This window comes from Salminus brasiliensis, chromosome 3, assembly GCF_030463535.1.
Source record: "Salminus brasiliensis chromosome 3, fSalBra1.hap2, whole genome shotgun sequence".
Lineage (NCBI taxonomy): Eukaryota > Metazoa > Chordata > Actinopteri > Characiformes > Bryconidae > Salminus > Salminus brasiliensis.
Genome location: NC_132880.1, coordinates 3,583,832 through 3,601,331, shown reverse-complemented (window position 1 = coordinate 3,601,331; position 17,500 = coordinate 3,583,832). Strand labels below are relative to the sequence as shown.

General features: G+C 43.6%; 1 protein-coding gene across 1 annotated transcript in view; it reads right to left on the bottom strand.

Moving 5' to 3' along the window:
* hdac5 (histone deacetylase 5) overlaps positions 1-17,486 on the bottom strand; it is a 72,356-nt gene extending 54,870 nt beyond the window's left edge. Inside the window, exon 1 of the mRNA XM_072675194.1 lies at positions 16,599-17,486. Within this exon, the coding sequence (XP_072531295.1) occupies positions 16,599-16,755 (157 nt within the window). The 5' untranslated portion in view covers positions 16,756-17,486. The remainder of the gene's footprint in view (positions 1-16,598) is intronic.
* Positions 17,487-17,500: the final 14 nt, after the last annotated feature.

Sequence of the window (17,500 nt, the reverse complement as noted above, 5' to 3'; positions counted from 1 at the left end):
TAAATAGCTAGATATCTAAAAATGTTTAGTTAGGTTAAATAGTTAAATATATTAACATTTTAAGTTGTGAAATAAACTGATATTTACGTTCTCAATGGCTAAACTACATGGCTAATGTAGCTAACAAGCAGTGGAAGTATATACCCCACCAATTAGCACGATGCAAACTGCATGCCACAGTAATCGCTGATTCGGACGCTGTTCATCACAATCTGACCGAACTATCACTGTAACGTTCGTTTTGCCTTTTTGCTGAGAGCTGGACATCACACGAGGAGGACCACCAACATCCTCTCCAGATCTTCTTTCCTACCTACGTGAGCCACGGACCATAAAACTACCCCCCCCCCAACCCTTCCACTCCCTTCAGAACAGTACCCTATTCAGTATCCCCAGAAGTGGCCGGTATGAGCCGCGGGGAAGCTGAGCACCTTCCCCTTCAGGCTGGGGCTCACATGGGACCGGCCTTCATGCACGAGGCCAGAAAAAAAAGCGTAGAGGAGAAGGAGAAGAAGGCGAACGCAGAGCATAAACACAGAGACGATGAAATGTCATGGCTAAGTAGCGGGCTGAGAGCGGCCCACTGTTTACGCGTTCTATAAATGCACCAGCATTGACGTCAAACTCTTGCATGAGTGGAATGTTGTTTTCTGGGTAAACTTCGATGTGTGGTGCGGAATTCGGCTCACGCCGCTCTTCAGAAAAAGAGAGAGAGAGAGTGGGAGGTGGGGAGGGGGGGGGGGGTCCAATTTGGGCTTATTACAGACTGAAATGGAGAGGCCCCCCCGCCTGCCCCCCCCCCCTCACTTCAGCTCACTCAGAGAAAATAAAATGATTAGATTTGTTAAAAGACCTTCAACTACAGTCCTGGATGACTGCAGTCGGCCTTTTAGCGTACGCTGACGTTTGTATTTGCATTTTAGCGTTTCATCAACACTGGAAACGTAAACAGTTCTCAAAACCAGCTTCATAAATGTCCTTCTATGAAGCGGCGGCTAGGGCGAATTTTTTTAATGTGCATAAAAATCATCCACAACAGATTTGTTCGCCCTCATGAATGATATCTTCATTAATATTATCCTTTTTATTCAGAAATGGGAGTCACAATAAAATGTGACGGGGTGGTGTGTGACGGGGTGGTGTGTGACGGGGTGGTGTGTGACGGGGTGGAGTGTGACGGGGTGGAGTGTGACGGGGTGGAGTGTGACGGGGTGGAGTGTGACGGGGTGGTGTGTGACGGGGTGGTGTGTGATAAATTACATCCAACAACAGACAAAGTTCTATTGGCTACGTTCAAGTTCTAGCAGCACTAATCTATTTAAAAATATTTTATGTAAATTAAAAGTTCGGTTAAAACCTGTTTTTCCTCTTTATTGTGTGTGACGGGGTGGTGTGTGACGGGGTGGAGTGTGACGGGGTGGTGTGTGACGGGGTGGTGTGTGACGGGGTGGTGTGTGATGCATTGCGTCCGACAACAAACAGGGTTGTATTGGCTACGTTTATGATCTAGCGGCACCAATCGATTTAAAATATTATTTTAAGCACATTAAAAGTTTGATTAAAAACTGTTTTTCCTCTTTATTGCGTGTGACGGGGTGGTGTGTGACGGGGTGGTGTGTGATAAATTACATCCAACAACAAAAAAAGTTCTATTGAATACGACTGAATATGATCTAGCAGCACTAATCTATTTAAAAATATTTTATGGACATTAAAAGTTTGATTAAAAACAGTTTTTTCTCTATTGTGTGTGACGGGTGGGTGGGTTGGATTGAGCCTGACTGACCCTCACTAACATAAAAAAGCAACCAATAAATGACGTAAAATAAACGTCAGAACGTTTAGTTCCTGGCTTCTCCAAGGGCACAAATGATACCACTTCATGTTTTGTGACGTTATTTAAAGCAACAGTACGAAATTTAGAGAAAAAACAAGTTGGTGTGACGGGGTGGTAAGTCAAACTAAGGGACACACACCAATATGTAATATAAATAAATACATGTAACCTATGCAAACTGGGACACACATATAATCCTGGGAATAATAATAAAGTTGAATAAAATATCATTTAATGGTTTAATAATATTTATTTGCCGATGTTTTAGATGCATTAAATAACGTTGATTAATGCAGATGTGTGGAAATGGGAGCGTGCTATTAAAAATGAATTAAAAATAGTAGGTTTCTACTAAATTTATAGCATTTTCTTGCATAGCCTGCTAACAAGAACCCCTGAATTAATAGCTTTAAGCTTTGAAAACACACTGAGAGAAAAACATCCACAACATGAATGATATCTTCATTAATATTATCCTTTTTATTCAGAAATGGGAGTCACAATAAAATGTGACGGGGTGGAGTGTGACGGGGTGGAGTGTGACGGGGTGGTTTGTGATAAACTGCATCCAACAACAGACAAAGTTCTATTGTCTACGTTCAGGATCTTGCGTCAGACAACAAACAGGGTTGTAGTGGCTACTTTCATGATCTAGCAGCACCAATTCACTTAAAATATTATTTTCTGTACATTAAGTGTAAAAAGCTGTGTGTGACAGGGTGGTGTGTGACGGGGTGGTGTGTGACGGGGTGGTGTGTGACGGGGTGGTGTGTGACAGGGTGGTGTGTAACGGGGTGGTGTGTGATGGGGTGGTGTGTGGCGATGTTTTACATGCATTAAATAACGTTGATCAATGCAGACGTGTGGAAATGGGAGCGTACTATTAAAAATGAATAAAAAAATAGTAGGTTTCTACTAAATTAATAGCATTTTCTGGCATAGCCTGCTAACAAGAACCCCTGAATTAATAGCGTTAAGCTTTGAAAACACACGGCGGCTCATTTTATGTGCTTAATAAATCTTTTTTTAGTCACAGAGTAGGATATTAGATGATCAGACACTGTAAAACTGCTAACTGTGGCTAAAACTCCAGCCCTTACAGTGACTTAGCTGATCAACACAGGCCAAAACCAAAAAAGTGCACCCTACCCCACCCCCACCCTGCAATCTCTGGGTGTCCTGGGTCCAGGCCAGTCACCAAACCTCCCTCTGCCAGCATCTGCCTCGCTTGCCCAGGACACACATAGCATCTGGCTTTAACTGCGTAAGACTTTCTCTGGGGTTAAATCAGGAGCTGATCTCGCTCTCGCTCGCTCTCGCTCTCGTAACTCCTGAAGCTGTTATGTGTGTGTCCAGCTCCCGTTTCATGTTGACGAGGGTGACACCATGACCGTGGTGCTAAAATGGAGCAAGCACTGATGACAGGGAGGGAAAGCCAGTTAACGGCAGAAGTGCTGTCGCTAAGTGGGATCACGCTAACGAGAAAGCTCTTCCCAACTAGCTTTTATTAGCATTTCACTTTCCGGTGTGACGACTTTTAAAGACCTGAGTATCAACAGCCGGAGGTAATAGACAGATACTTAGATACTCCGTTGACCCCACGGAGCTACCGAAACAGGGCACTAACGCAGGGCCGTAAGCTTGTCCACTGAGGGGACGGCACTGGTGTGAGGGCAGGCTAACCAGCTGAACAACGCCGTCAGTTTAGCAGAGGTGATTGAGATGAGAGGGTCAGTACTGTGTCTGGACTAATACCAGCTAGCTAGAGTAGTTAGCCAGCTAGCCAAGTTAGCGAAAAAGCAATGCTAAAGCTGGAGGTGCCGTCACTGCCGTCCCTGTCAAGTCCTAAATAACACGGCATCAGCGGCACTCTAAAGTCAAGACCCCTGTGTTTAGATAATGTTGTTTTCAGCCAAGCTGCTGTTTCTTGTGCTGCGCTGCTAAAAGCAGCTACGCTAATGCTGATTTTAGCTATGCTACTGTTGTTTTTAGCTTCGCTAATGTTGTTTTAGCCAAGCTAATGTTGTTTTAGCAACGATACTGTTCATTTTAGCTATGCTAATGTTGTTTTAGCTATGCTACTGTTTCTTTTAGCTATGCTACTGTTCATTTTAGCTATGCTACTGTTTCTTTTAGCTATGCTACTGTTTCTTTTAGCTATGCTACTGTTTCTTTTAGCTATGCTACTGTTCATTTTAGCTATGCTACTGTTGTTTTAGCTATGCTACTGTTTCTTTTAGCTATGCTACTGTTTCTTTTAGCTATGCTACTTTTTTTTAGCAGTGTTACTGTTGTTTTAGCTACGATACTGTTCATTTTAGCTATGCTACTGTTTCTTTTAGCTATGCTACTGTTCATTTTAGCTATGCTACTGTTTCTTTTAGCTATGCTACTGTTTCTTTTAGCTATGCTACTGTTTCTTTTAGCAGTGCTACTGTTGTTTTAGCTACGATACTGTTCATTTTAGCTATGCTACTGTTTCTTTTAGCTATGCTACTGTTTCTTTTAGCAGTGCTACTGTTGTTTTAGCTACGATACTGTTCATTTTAGCTATGCTACTGTTTCTTTTAGCTATGCTACTGTTTCTTTTAGCTATGCTACTGTTTCTTTTAGCTATGCTACTTTTTTTAGCAGTGCTACTTTTTTTTAGCAGTGCTACTATTGTGTTAGCTACGATACTGTTCATTTTAGCTATGCTACTGTTTCTTTTAGCTATGCTACTGTTTCTTTTAGCTATGCTACTTTTTTTTAGCAGTGTTACTGTTGTTTTAGCTATGATACTGTTCATTTTAGCTATGCTACTGTTTCTTTTAGCTATGCTACTGTTTCTTTTAGCTATGCTACTGTTTCTTTTAGCTATGCTACTTTTTTTTAGCAGTGTTACTGTTGTTTTAGCTATGATACTGTTCATTTTAGCTATGCTACTGTTTCTTTTAGCTATGCTACTTTTTTTTAGCAGTGCTACTGTTGTTTTAGCTATGATACTGTTCATTTTAGCTATGCTACTGTTTCTTTTAGCTATGCTACTGTTTCTTTTAGCAGTGCTACTGTTGTTTTAGCTACGATACTGTTCATTTTAGCTATGCTACTGTTTCTTTTAGCTATGCTACTGTTTCTTTTAGCAGTGCTACTGTTGTTTTAGCTACGATACTGTTCATTTTAGCTATGCTACTGTTTCTTTTAGCTATGCTACTTTTTTTTAGCAGTGCTACTGTTGTTTTAGCTATGATACTGTTCATTTTAGCTATGCTACTGTTTCTTTTAGCTATGCTACTTTTTTTTTAGCAGTGCTACTGTTGTTTTAGCTACGATACTGTTCATTTTAGCTATGCTACTGTTGTTTTAGCTATGCTACTGTTTCTTTTAGCAGTGCTACTGTTGTTTTAGCTATGATACTGTTTCTTTCAGCAGTGCTACTGTTGTTTTAGCTACAATACTGTTCATTTTAGCTATGCTACTGTTTCTTTTAGCTATGCTACTTTTTTTAGCAGTGCTACTATTGTGTTAGCTACGATACTGTTCATTTTAGCTATGCTACTGTTCATTTTAGCTATGCTACTGTTTCTTTTAGCTATGCTACTTTTTTTTAGCAGTGCTACTGTTGTTTTAGCTACGATACTGTTCATTTTAGCTATGCTACTGTTTCTTTTAGCAGTGCTACTGTTTCTTTTAGCAGTGCTACTGTTGTTTTAGCTATGCTACTGTTTCTTTTAGCAGTGCTACTGTTGTTTTAGCTACAATACTGTTCATTTTAGCTATGCTACTGTTTCTTTTAGCTATGCTACTTTTTTTTAGCAGTGTTACTGTTGTTTTAGCTATGATACTGTTCATTTTAGCTATGCTACTGTTTCTTTTAGCTATGCTACTTTTTTTAGCAGTGTTACTGTTGTTTTAGCTATGATACTGTTCATTTTAGCTATGCTACTGTTTCTTTTAGCTATGCTACTGTTTCTTTTAGCAGTGCTACTGTTGTTTTAGCTACGATACTGTTCATTTTAGCTATGCTACTGTTGTTTTAGCTATGCTACTGTTTCTTTTAGCAGTGCTACTATTGTGTTAGCTATGCTACTGTTGTTTTAGCTATGCTACTGTTTCTTTTAGCAGTGCTACTGTTGTTTTAGCTACGATACTGTTCATTTTAGCTATGCTACTGTTTCTTTTAGCAGTGCTACTGTTGTTTTAGCTATGCTACTGTTGTTTTAGCTATGCTACTGTTTCTTTTAGCTATGCTACTGTTTCTTTCAGCAGTGCTACTGTTGTTTTAGCTATGATACTGTTCATTTTTATGCTAGTGTTGTTATTAGGCATGCGACTGTTCTGTTAAGCTAGGTATGCTACTTATTTTAAGCCATGCTGCTGTGTTTTCTAGATATACTACATGTTCTTTTAGCTACGCTACTCGTGTTTTAACCCGTGCCATTTTTTGTTTTTTAGCTAAAGTCCCTCTAGCCGGTCCACAGCTTCTAAAGTCAAACATATATGATGCACTACAAAGTCATAACCGAACAAAATGGACTCGGAAATAGTGTGGTCCTTTGTCGTGTCACTGGCCGTCATTTAGTAGATAAGGGAGGCAACCAAGGTCAGACTGCGTCTCAGGGGTGGGCAGGGTGGCCAGGTTGAAACATGCCGTTGTCCTAACCCTTCACCCATATATTTCGGCTCAACTATCTTGCTATAATAACATCCCTGCCTCCAGAAATACCTTGGACAGCCATAATAGGGCTATACTCTACGAACACCTAATAATAGATCATATGAAAAAGAGATGCTGGGTGTTCTTAGCGTACGTGTTCTGCTGCTTCCTGTGTGGAGGTTCTGCGTCATGGTGTCCCGGTCTTGGATTTCATGGCTCATGGCTATGTTTAACTCTATATAGTATATTAATAATAGATGAGCATATTTGTAATGCTGAATTTACTACGTACATTTCAGACATACAGTTTCAAACGCGCTGCTATATCGCCCCCTAGACTTCCTACAGGGTACTGCAATCTGTCACAATGGCTGTAAGCAAGACATCCAGGTGTTGTATCATCAACTGCTTTAATAACGAAGAAGACCAGGGATGATAGCAATGATAAGAGTTCATAGAGCTCATAGAGTTAAGTGTGTGTATGTACTCATCTCACCGTCCCAGACAGGGGGGTTAAGGCACTTGCCTGGCGAACTGGCGTGACATACCGGGGGCCTCATAATAGCACAGGAACATTGAGGTGGGGTAGCGGGTCAGCTAGTGGTGGTGGGAACGAGGGGGCTAAATTTAGACATGCTCTTCATTTAGCTGCAGAACAAACTGGCCACAAATGCATTGCAACATCTCCGTAATTCCTTTTCCCTCTTCTTTTTTCCTCCAGTCGAATGTCTGGGGAAGCTCGCAGACGATTCCTCTACACACCGCAGCCATATGGCCGAGTTTACGCTAGCGCTTTGGCTGCCATTCGGTGAGACAAACACTGACTCAGGTCGCTCTGTTCGCTTACCCACTTAGCGGCCTAGTTTGACCCAGACCGAATGGCAACATGGGCCGTGTGATGATGCTCAGGTCTTCGCTCAAGCCAAGGCGAAGGGCAAGCTTAGCAGCTTTTAGCACCATAGTGGGTGTGGCCTAACGAAGACACATCTCGGAATTATCGTGAAGTAGAAACCAGATTTTAGGTCGGAAACTGGACGTTTTTTTGGGGGGGGGGGTTTCGCTGGTTTCCGATCCAACACAAGCATCCGCTTTCATATTGTATCAATATTATTTGGAAACTCAAACAATAGATTGGAAGCTTTCAAACAGAGCATGATGTGTTTACTACTTTTGAGACAGCTAGTGTTTAGCTGTCTGGCTAGTGTTTTCATGAAAGCCAGTGAGATGCGCATCATGCCTCTCCATTTCTTCTCCCTTTCTTTATTTCCTGGCCTTCTAGGCACGGATCAGTGTGTACTTGCTTGTGTATGTCTAGAAGAGCTCTCGGCTCAAGTACATTCGCTGATTGCTGTATTAGGCTGTGCTAATAACTAGGTCGGGCCTTCCATTTGTTCTCAGAACAGCCTCAATTCTTCATGGCATGGATTCCACAGGATGTTAGAAGCATTCCTTTGAGATTCTGGTCCGTGTTGACATGAATGCCTCATGCAATTCCTGAAAAGACTCTACCGGATTCAGGTCTGGAGACCAGAAGACCAGTTTGAGACGACTTTGGCTTTGCTTTGGGACATGAGGCGCATCACCATGCTGGAAGGAGGCGCAAGAAGATATAGGGTACATAGGACAGGGGCCATCATGAAGGGACGCACATGGTCAGCAACAGTCTTCACATAGACTCTGGCATTCAAGCCATGGATTGACTGGTATTTACAGGCCCACTGTGGACCACCACTGCAGCCTCAGCTTTCTGGTCTTGGCTGACAGAAGTGGAACCTGCTGAGGTAGCTCATCCTGGTCCACAGTGTGGTTATCGCATCGTATCGTTAGGGTTACCGCAGCCTTTCAGTCCAGCTCTGACCAGCTCTGACCATTCTCTGTTGACGTCTCTCATTAATGAGGACCTCTGAGGAACTGCAGAATTCTAGAGTAAACTCTGGAGACTGTTGTGTCTGGAGATCAGCAGTTCGAGAAGTACTGAAACCAGCTGTTCCAGCTGTTTTAATGTTACGGAAGTACCGCAGTATCACGTTGCAGCAGGTCATATATTCGGTATATTCTGCACACCGGCTCAGAGACGTCCTCGGACCAGCTCGTCCAGCGGTTCTTGTCTTATTTCGGAAGGAAACTGCCCTGCTCAGCCTACGAGAGACACAACAGAACGCACCGAATCATAAAAGCATCATGCATCACAAGCCCAGAAGCACAAAGGCAGTCTCAGCGCAGCCCTAGCTGTCTCCCCGTGCCTCATTCACCGAAAAAAGCCTTTGACATCACTGCTGCGTCATCTGGGGAATCTGTACGAGAAGAAGGCAGGAAAAAAAAAAATCAATGCAGTGCTTTGTGCCTGCAGCGTGAATGAGTGTGCGAGTGACCGTTTCTCAGAAGCTTGTGGAGCTCGAGAGAGCGAGGCCCAGCGTCTCGCTGACGTCACCGAGGAATTCCAGCTGTTCCTATTGGAATTGATATTTATCGCAGTGCGTTTGCTTCGGCCTGTTGAGGGGCGGCGTAGCGAACTGAACGTAGCAGCTGACGTATTGTGGCTTGGACCACAGAGGCACACCAGAGTATTCCGAAGAGAAGACCTTTTGGACAAAAGTATTGGGACACCTGCTGGTTCACTGTTTCTTCCGTATTATTCCAAGTATTAAAAAAAAAAGGTTGAGGGAAGAAGGCTTTCTACTAGATCATGAAGCATTGCTGTGAAGATTTGATTGCATTCAGCAACAAGAGCATTAGTGAGGTCAGGATGTTGGATGATCACCACCCCACTTCTAGGGTTCAAGTAAACAAGTAAAGCATAAATAGCGGATAGTGGCTCAATAGTTGCAGCGCTGGGTTATTGATCGCAGGGTTATGGGTTCAATACCCATGACTGCCACTTTGGCTGCCTTTAACCCTCTCTGCTTCAGCGGTACTGTAGTAAGGTTGACCATGTACTCTAACCCCAGGCAGCCGTGGCCTAAAGGTTAGAGAAGTGGGCTTGGGGCCCGGCAGGTTGCTGGTTTGATCCCCAGGGCGGGACCTATGATGAATTTTAGGTCAGATGTGGTGCAGGAGTGGGTCGGGTTTGTTCCAAATAAAAAAAGTGCTTGATGAAAGTGTCATCAATAGCCTCGCCTGCATATAGCATCTTCCCTGTCATTTATCCTGGCTTTGAATTGCCTTTACTGTCTGCAATAAAAAGCGATGTCTGCAATAAACCGTCTGCAATAAACCAGACTAAGCTGACAGACAGGTCTGCCCCGAGTTTGGAAAAACAACACAAGGGAACAATCTCCCACCCATCAAAGCACCTAATCCATAATGATTTGCCAGGCTTTTCTGTTGCATAACTGAGGGTTGATTAATTAAACAGCTCCCAGTGTTGAGTGAAGCCTATTTATCAACTCTTTGTTCAAACACACACACACACACACACACACACACACACAGCTGTAAAGACATTATGACTCAAAGCTTTATGTATTTATTCCCTCTGAAAGTTTCATTCCTTCAACTCCTCCTCCTTTCAAATCCTGTCCCGACACCTGCAAGGTCGTCTGTTCGAATAAAACCCGCCTACGAAAACGCTGAGAGTCTAATCGGGCTCATATTCTGACACTGACAAGCAGCGGCCGCCTCGCAGCTGCTCCATAAACAAACCAGCCGGCCACTATAACAGCCAGCGTGGGAAACGCACTCGCAGACGTCAATGCTGGTGTAGCGGCTCATGGGGGTGGGGGGCACCCTCCCAACACCCTCCCAACACCCTGTTACACAACTGTGGAGCGCGGTGCGGCGCGGCGTGAACGGGACGGATCGGTTACAGCGCCGTAAACGTACAAAGGTCGAGTTTCAGGCAGATGAGGGACACACAACTACACAACTGCTGAAGCACAACTATAGACTAGGAGAGAGGTTGGTTTATTCATTATGGTTGCACAGTACAAAGCAACACCATAGCAACCCCATGGAATATCATTACAATGCCTAGGAACCACCTGGCAACGCGACAGCATCCATCTAGCAACCACTATGCTGCAGCATAGCAACTACCAGGGATACCATACCAACCATCAAACAAACTATAATAACCACCCAGTAACCACTTAGCAACACTAGAGCATCCATTTAGCAATCACTTAGTAACAGCATAGCAACTACCAGAGATACCACAGAAACCATCTAACAAACTACAGTAACCACCTAGCAACATTAAAGCATCCATCTAGCAACCACTTAGCAACAGCATAGCAACTTCCAGGGATACAACAGAAACCAACTAACAAACTACAGTAATCACCTAGCAACCACATAGCAACACTACAGTAATCACCTAGCAACCACTTAGCAACACTACAGCATCCATCTAGCAGCATAGCAATTACCAGGAACACTACAACGACCATCTAACAAACAAAGTCATCACCTAGCAACCACTTAGCAACACTACAGCATCCATCTAGCAACCGCTTAGCAGCAGCATAGTAACTACTAGAAAAAACTACAGCAACCATTTAACAAACTATAGTAATCACCTAACAACCATATAGCAACACTACAGTAATCACCTAGCAACCACTTAGCAACACTACAGCATCCATCTAGCAGCATAGCAATTACCAGGAACACTACAACATCCATCTAACAAACTCAAAAAAGTCATCACCTAGCAACCACTTAGCAACCATCCACAGCATCCATCTAGCAACCGCTTAGCAGCAGCAGCATAGTAACTAACAGGAACACTACAGCAACCTAATAGTACAGCTAATCTAACACACTATAGTAATCACCTAGCAACCACTTAGCAACAGCATAGCAACTACCAGGAATGCCAGAGCAAACGTCTGATACTCCAGCTGAAGATATGGCTATGATGGAGTGGCAGTAAAGGCACCGCTGGTCTAACTCTGAGCAACAGAGCACGGGCCAAAAGCTTGTGCCACTCCACCTACCCCCCCCGCCCCCCGCCCCCCCCGATCTCCCTCGCCCCCCCATTCCACCTCTGTAGAGTGAGAGGAATGAAGTGTGACACATAAAACGTCAACAAGCGGTTCTCCTGATTCTCCTGGAGTGGCTAATAGGATCGGCTACAGCGCAAATCATGAGGGAGGAAGACTCGCGTCCCTCTGGAGAGCCAACACTGCTGAGTCTCGTTGAGCCCCGTCCAGCACTTTCAAAGAACCCCTTACGTGACCCTCTTAAGAGCCGCGGTCGGCAACAATGGAGGCCTTTTCACCGAAGCCGACTTCAGAAAGAGGATTAACATTTTTTCACGTCCTGCTTCTGTTTTTAAGCGCAGGCCAGCTTTTGATGTGCTGCTGAGGTATGTAAAGCACAGTTCCCACTTCTTCGTCGTCGTCTAGACTTGCGCTGGGTTTCCAAGGCCTGGACGTAATTTCTCAGAGAAAACAAATAACCTGCTTTTGGTGTTCGTCCATCTCCAAACTCATTTTCCTTTCATCCTCCAGAAAATGGGGGAAATTGGGTCCCTGCTTGTAAAAAATTGTTCCACTGAGTGCGTCGGATTCTTAAAGGGTTTCATCATTGCGAAGAGTCCCGGCCCTGAGCTGTGATTTTACAGTGTAGACGCAACACACCACACACACCACACACACCACACACACAACACACACAACACACACAACACCTGAACCACTCTTCTGCTGCATCTGCTGCTTTTATGTCTGCCAGCAAAACCAAAACCAGTTCAGCATTCACAAGAGTCAGAAATCTACCCGGACCCACCAGCGAACTGCAGCGGCCTGAGAGTATCACGTTATTAATACTTAATAATAAAAGCCCTATAATATCTAATATTTAATATCACCTAATATTTCTGATCTAATCTAATATCACCTAATATGTATGGTCTAATTTAATATCAACTAATAGTTCTCATATAGTATAATATTACTTAATATTTCTGAAATAATCTAATATCACCATCATTTCTGATCTAATATCATCTAATATGTATGATCTAATCTAATATAACCTAATAATTTGGGTATATAATCTAATAACATCTAATATTTCTGATCTGATATCACCTAATATTTCTGATATAATCTAATATCACCTAATATTTCTGATATGATCTAATGTCATCTAATATTTCTGATCTGATATCACCTAATAGTTCTGATATAATCTAATATCACCTAATATTTCTCATATAATCTAATATCACCTAATCCTTCTGATCTAATATATATAATATTTCTGATATAATTTGATCACCGTCACCGTCATTTAATAGAATCTAACAATTCTGATGTAATCTAGAGTAATTTAGTATTTCAAAATTTCTAACCTAATATTTCCAATATACATTTCTATGTCTAATTTAATCTAATATAACCTGTCTAATATAATATAATATTTCTGATATAATATATTTCTAATATCATCTCTAATTATGATTTAATACTGATATAATCATCAAACTATAATATTTCTGATAATTGAATAGAATCTAACACTTCAGATGTAATGTAATGTAATCTAGTATTTCTGATTTAATCTTATCGAATATAATATTTATTAATAAGAGAAAATATTAGACTGTACAATTTATTACTTTATTTTGTGCTTGTTTATGTTGAAATTGCAGCTTTGAAAAATACTTTTTTATCTTTATTAATCCAAACTGATTTATATTTATTCATGAATTAAGCAACATAAGCATCAGATGACCCTCTCGCTTATAGAAATGACTGAAAACAAAAAAGAAGTGAAATAAACAAATAAAATATTATTATCATTTTATTACACTGGTTTTCTATTGAACAGTATTGCATATGCTGTCACCAATTAGGACACTTTCACTCGCCAGTATCTCCAGTATTTTCTGCTGTGAAGAAATCTTCGCTGTCACACAGGCGTGGATCTAAACGATGGCTGTGCCGGGAGAGGAACAGCTTCAGTCATGACGGTTAGATAATCAGGAGATTAATCAAAGAACAGATGAATGGTAGAAAGGAGCAGTTCTTGCAGCTCTGTTCTGCACAAAAACACCACAGCTGGTCCCAGATCAGCAGCAAACCCAGCCCGTGTTTCCCTCAGACTGTGGAGAGGACCACAGCTTCTCCTGTTTGAACAGGTGTCAGATAAACGCTGCCTGAGGAAAACACTGCAGCCCACGCACCTCCTATGGCCTCTCCGCACTATGCTCTCCTCTCAAACACCGCTGAGAAACGCTCTGGCCTTGCCTCTCGTGGACAGGAACAACAGCGGCCCACCCAAGGACAAGGTCCGAAGTGCAGTCTGCTTCGGTAGTGTTCGCCGAAAACCCCTAGAACTTCTTTTCTCAACCTCTGCTTTCCAAAAGACCCCTCTGTGGTTCCTAAATGCTTTCTCGCAAGCTAGAGGATGGACTTACAGTAGCTCTCATATGGTTCAGCTGCTCAGGAGTATAGAAGAAGGAAGGGCTCCTAAGTGGCACATATTAACTAAAAAAAACTAATTGGACAAAAGTATTGGGACACCTACACATTGCACCCACACCTTTATGACATCCCATTCTAAACCCATAGGCTGTATTAATATGGAGCTGGTCCCCCTTTGCTCCAAACTCTGGAGATCTGGAGCTCTGCAGTTCTCTGCTCTGAGCTCAGCACTCGGCCCTGACCCCGCTCTGTAACTTTACGTGGTCTGACAGACACTCGGTGGACACTGAGCTGCTCTCTGTGAGCTGTTCCTCCTAAACTCTTCCACTGTTCAATAATAACACCACTCACAGCTGATGGAGGAAGATCTGGGAGGGAAGGTCTAAATTTCACCAGCTGACTTGTTGTAGTTGGTGCAGCAGTGTCTCCTATTACATGCAGAACCACGCTGGAGTTCAGTGAGCTCTTCAGAACCTCCCGTTCTTTCACTGATGTGTGGAAGAAAGGCCGACTGCAGGGCTAGGGGCTTGATTTTACACACCTGCAGTAATGGTACTGAAGCAAACACCTGAATTCAGGTGTGTCCCAATACTTTTGTCCATATATTATGTGCATAATGTGACAATATTTTATTCTAGATCATTATGGATCATTATTAATGCTCTACAGAAACGCCTGAGTCCACACTCCCGTCTGAAAGTGCCAGTGAGTCCATTACCAGTGAACTGCAGCTCCGCAGAGGAGCAGGGACTGAAGCGTGGCTGTATCTGAGGCCCAGTGAGGAGGTCAGGAAGGTCAGCGGAGTCTGTGCGGAGGGTCTCTTATTAGTTTGGTCCAAACAGAGTCCAACTAGACGCAACGGAACCAGCACGCAGCCGCCACACAACAACAGCCACAACACCACTGTCAACACCATCGACACCATCGACACACAACACCCACCAACTTCAAAGACTACCAGCTGGAGCACTCTCTTATTAAACCTCTCTCGGCCCTCTCTCTCGCGCTTTCCCCCTCTCCCTCATCCCCTCCTTTTATTCAGTTCTGTTTCCTTCACACACTCCCCCTCCTCTAACACACACACACACACACACACATTCTCCCACACACTCACTACTGCTGTGCAATTGTGAGGCACACTTTCTCTCTAACACACACACACACAGTCACTCTACACACACACACACACAGGTGCCAGTCATCTTGTTGCTCTGATTGCAAGACAAACACACACACACAACCCCCACACACACACACTGATTGGTGTTGGTTACGCAGTTGTGTTGGTGTGACTGGTGCATGCATGTCGGTATTGTTATATTTGTGGGGACTTCCAGTATGACTGTAGCTATGTAATAGGATATATAACCCAAACCCTAAATCTAAACCCCAACCCCAACCCTAATCTTAGCACTACATATAACCCCAACCCTAAACTTTAGCCTAAATCTAACCCCAAACCTAACACTACATCTAACTCTACACTTAACCCTAAATCTAACCCCAACTCTACACTTAACCCTAAATCTAACCCCAACCCCTAAACCTAACCCAAAATCTAGTCCTAAACTCAATCCTGAACTTACCATCACATATAATCTAACCCCAAACCTAACACTACATTTAATCCCAACCATAAACCTAACCCTAAATCTAACCCCAAACCTAACCCTAAATCTAACCCCAAACCTAACACTACATCTAGCCAAACCATAAACCTAACCCTAAATCTAACCCCAAACCTAACCTTAAATCTAACCCCAAACCTAACCCTAATTCTAAACCCAACCCCAAGCCTAACACTACATTTAACCAAACCATAGACCTAACCCTAAATCTAACCCCAAGCCCAACCCTGAACCTAACACTGTCTAACTCCAAACCTAAATCTAACCCCAACCATAAACCTAACCCTAAATCTAACCACAACACTACATTTAACCCCAACCCTACATCTAACCCCAAGCATAAACCTAACCCTAAATCTAACCCTAAACCTAACCCTACATCTAACCCCAAGCATAAACCTAACCCTAAATCTAACCCTAAACCTAACCCTACATCTAACCCCAAGCATAAACCTAACCCTAAATCTAACCCTAAACCTAACCCTACATCTAACCCCAACCATAAACCTAACCCTAAATCTAACCACAACACTACATTTAACCCCAACCCTAAATCTAACCCCAAGCATAAACCTAACCCTAAATCTAACCCTAAACCTAACCCTACATCTAACCCCAAGCATAAACCTAACCCTAAATCTAACCCTAAACCTAACCCTACATCTAACCCCAAGCATAAACCTAACCCTAAATCTAACCCCAAACCTAACACTACATCTAACCCCAAACTAACCCTAAATCTAAACCCAACCCCAACACTACATTTAACCCCAACCCTAAACCTAGCCCTACATCTAACCCCAAACTAACCCTAAATCTAAACCCAACCCCAAGCCTAACACTACATTTAACCCCAACTTTAAACCTAACACTACATCTACCCCAAGCATAAACCTAACCCTATATCTAACCCTAAACACTTCATCCAACCAAACTCCAAACTTACTCCTACATCTAACTTCAACCTTAAAGCTAACCCTAAACCTAACCCCAACCCTACATCTTACCCTAAACCTGAGTCTAAGTCTAAATCTAAACCTTACCAAAAAAACCTCACTTCTACAAATCTGTCAGACAAGCACACACACACACACACACACACACTCACACACTCACACACTCACCGGTGCTGCTCATGTTGTTAGAGTGGTTGTGGGGCAGCAGGTCGGTGGGCTGCTCCCGGCTGGCTGTGCTGTGTGTGTCTGTGGAGAAGCAGGATTCTGTCTCATAGATGGTCTGCAACATCGCGCACAGCCCCGGAACCGTCGGTCGCAAGAGCATGCCAGTGTCCCCCAGCTTCAAAACACACACATACACTCGCGCACACTCACGCGCACTCCGACCGCTACAGCCACCCGCAGCTCACGCGCCGCACGGCTCACACAGCGAACGCCACCTCGCTAAGTCCGGTGGTCCGATCAGCATTAGAATGTGGGAGGGGGAAATCACAGCAGTATTCCTAACAGAAGTCCCCGACTGTCCCACTGGCGGTCAGCGCGGAGACACGTCCACTTTGGGTGTTAGTCTCATGATTCCTCGGATAAGAGTCAATGCCGAGTCTCTTCCCTTCAGTCAGCGGGTAGAAGATTCCCAGCAGCTCCGGGTTCAGCGCTGGGATGAAGAGGGACAGGCGTTAATTCTCGCTGAGGCTCGAAAGAGCGCCCGTCATTATCCCCTTCGTTACCAAGCGCTTGTATCCGGCACGGGTCCGGAGCTGTGTCTGCGGTAAGTCCGGAGTTTGACTGGATGCCTTCTTTCCCTTGCGGTGAGAGCAGCAAATGAGATCAGAGCGAGAGAGCGGGCGAGCGAGAGGGATAGAGAGAGAGAGCAGGCAAAGAACGAAGAGAGGGAGAGAGACAGTGGGGGTGCGGAGAGGGAGAGAGCGAGAGGTAAAGGGGGAAAGAGAAAGAGAAACAGAGTGCAGGAGTGAGAGAGAGCGCGATAGGGAGAGAAAGAGAGAGAGAGTAAGCGAAAGAGAGTGCGGGCAAGGAACGGAGAGAGGGAGAGAGGAGGTGAGGGTGCAGAG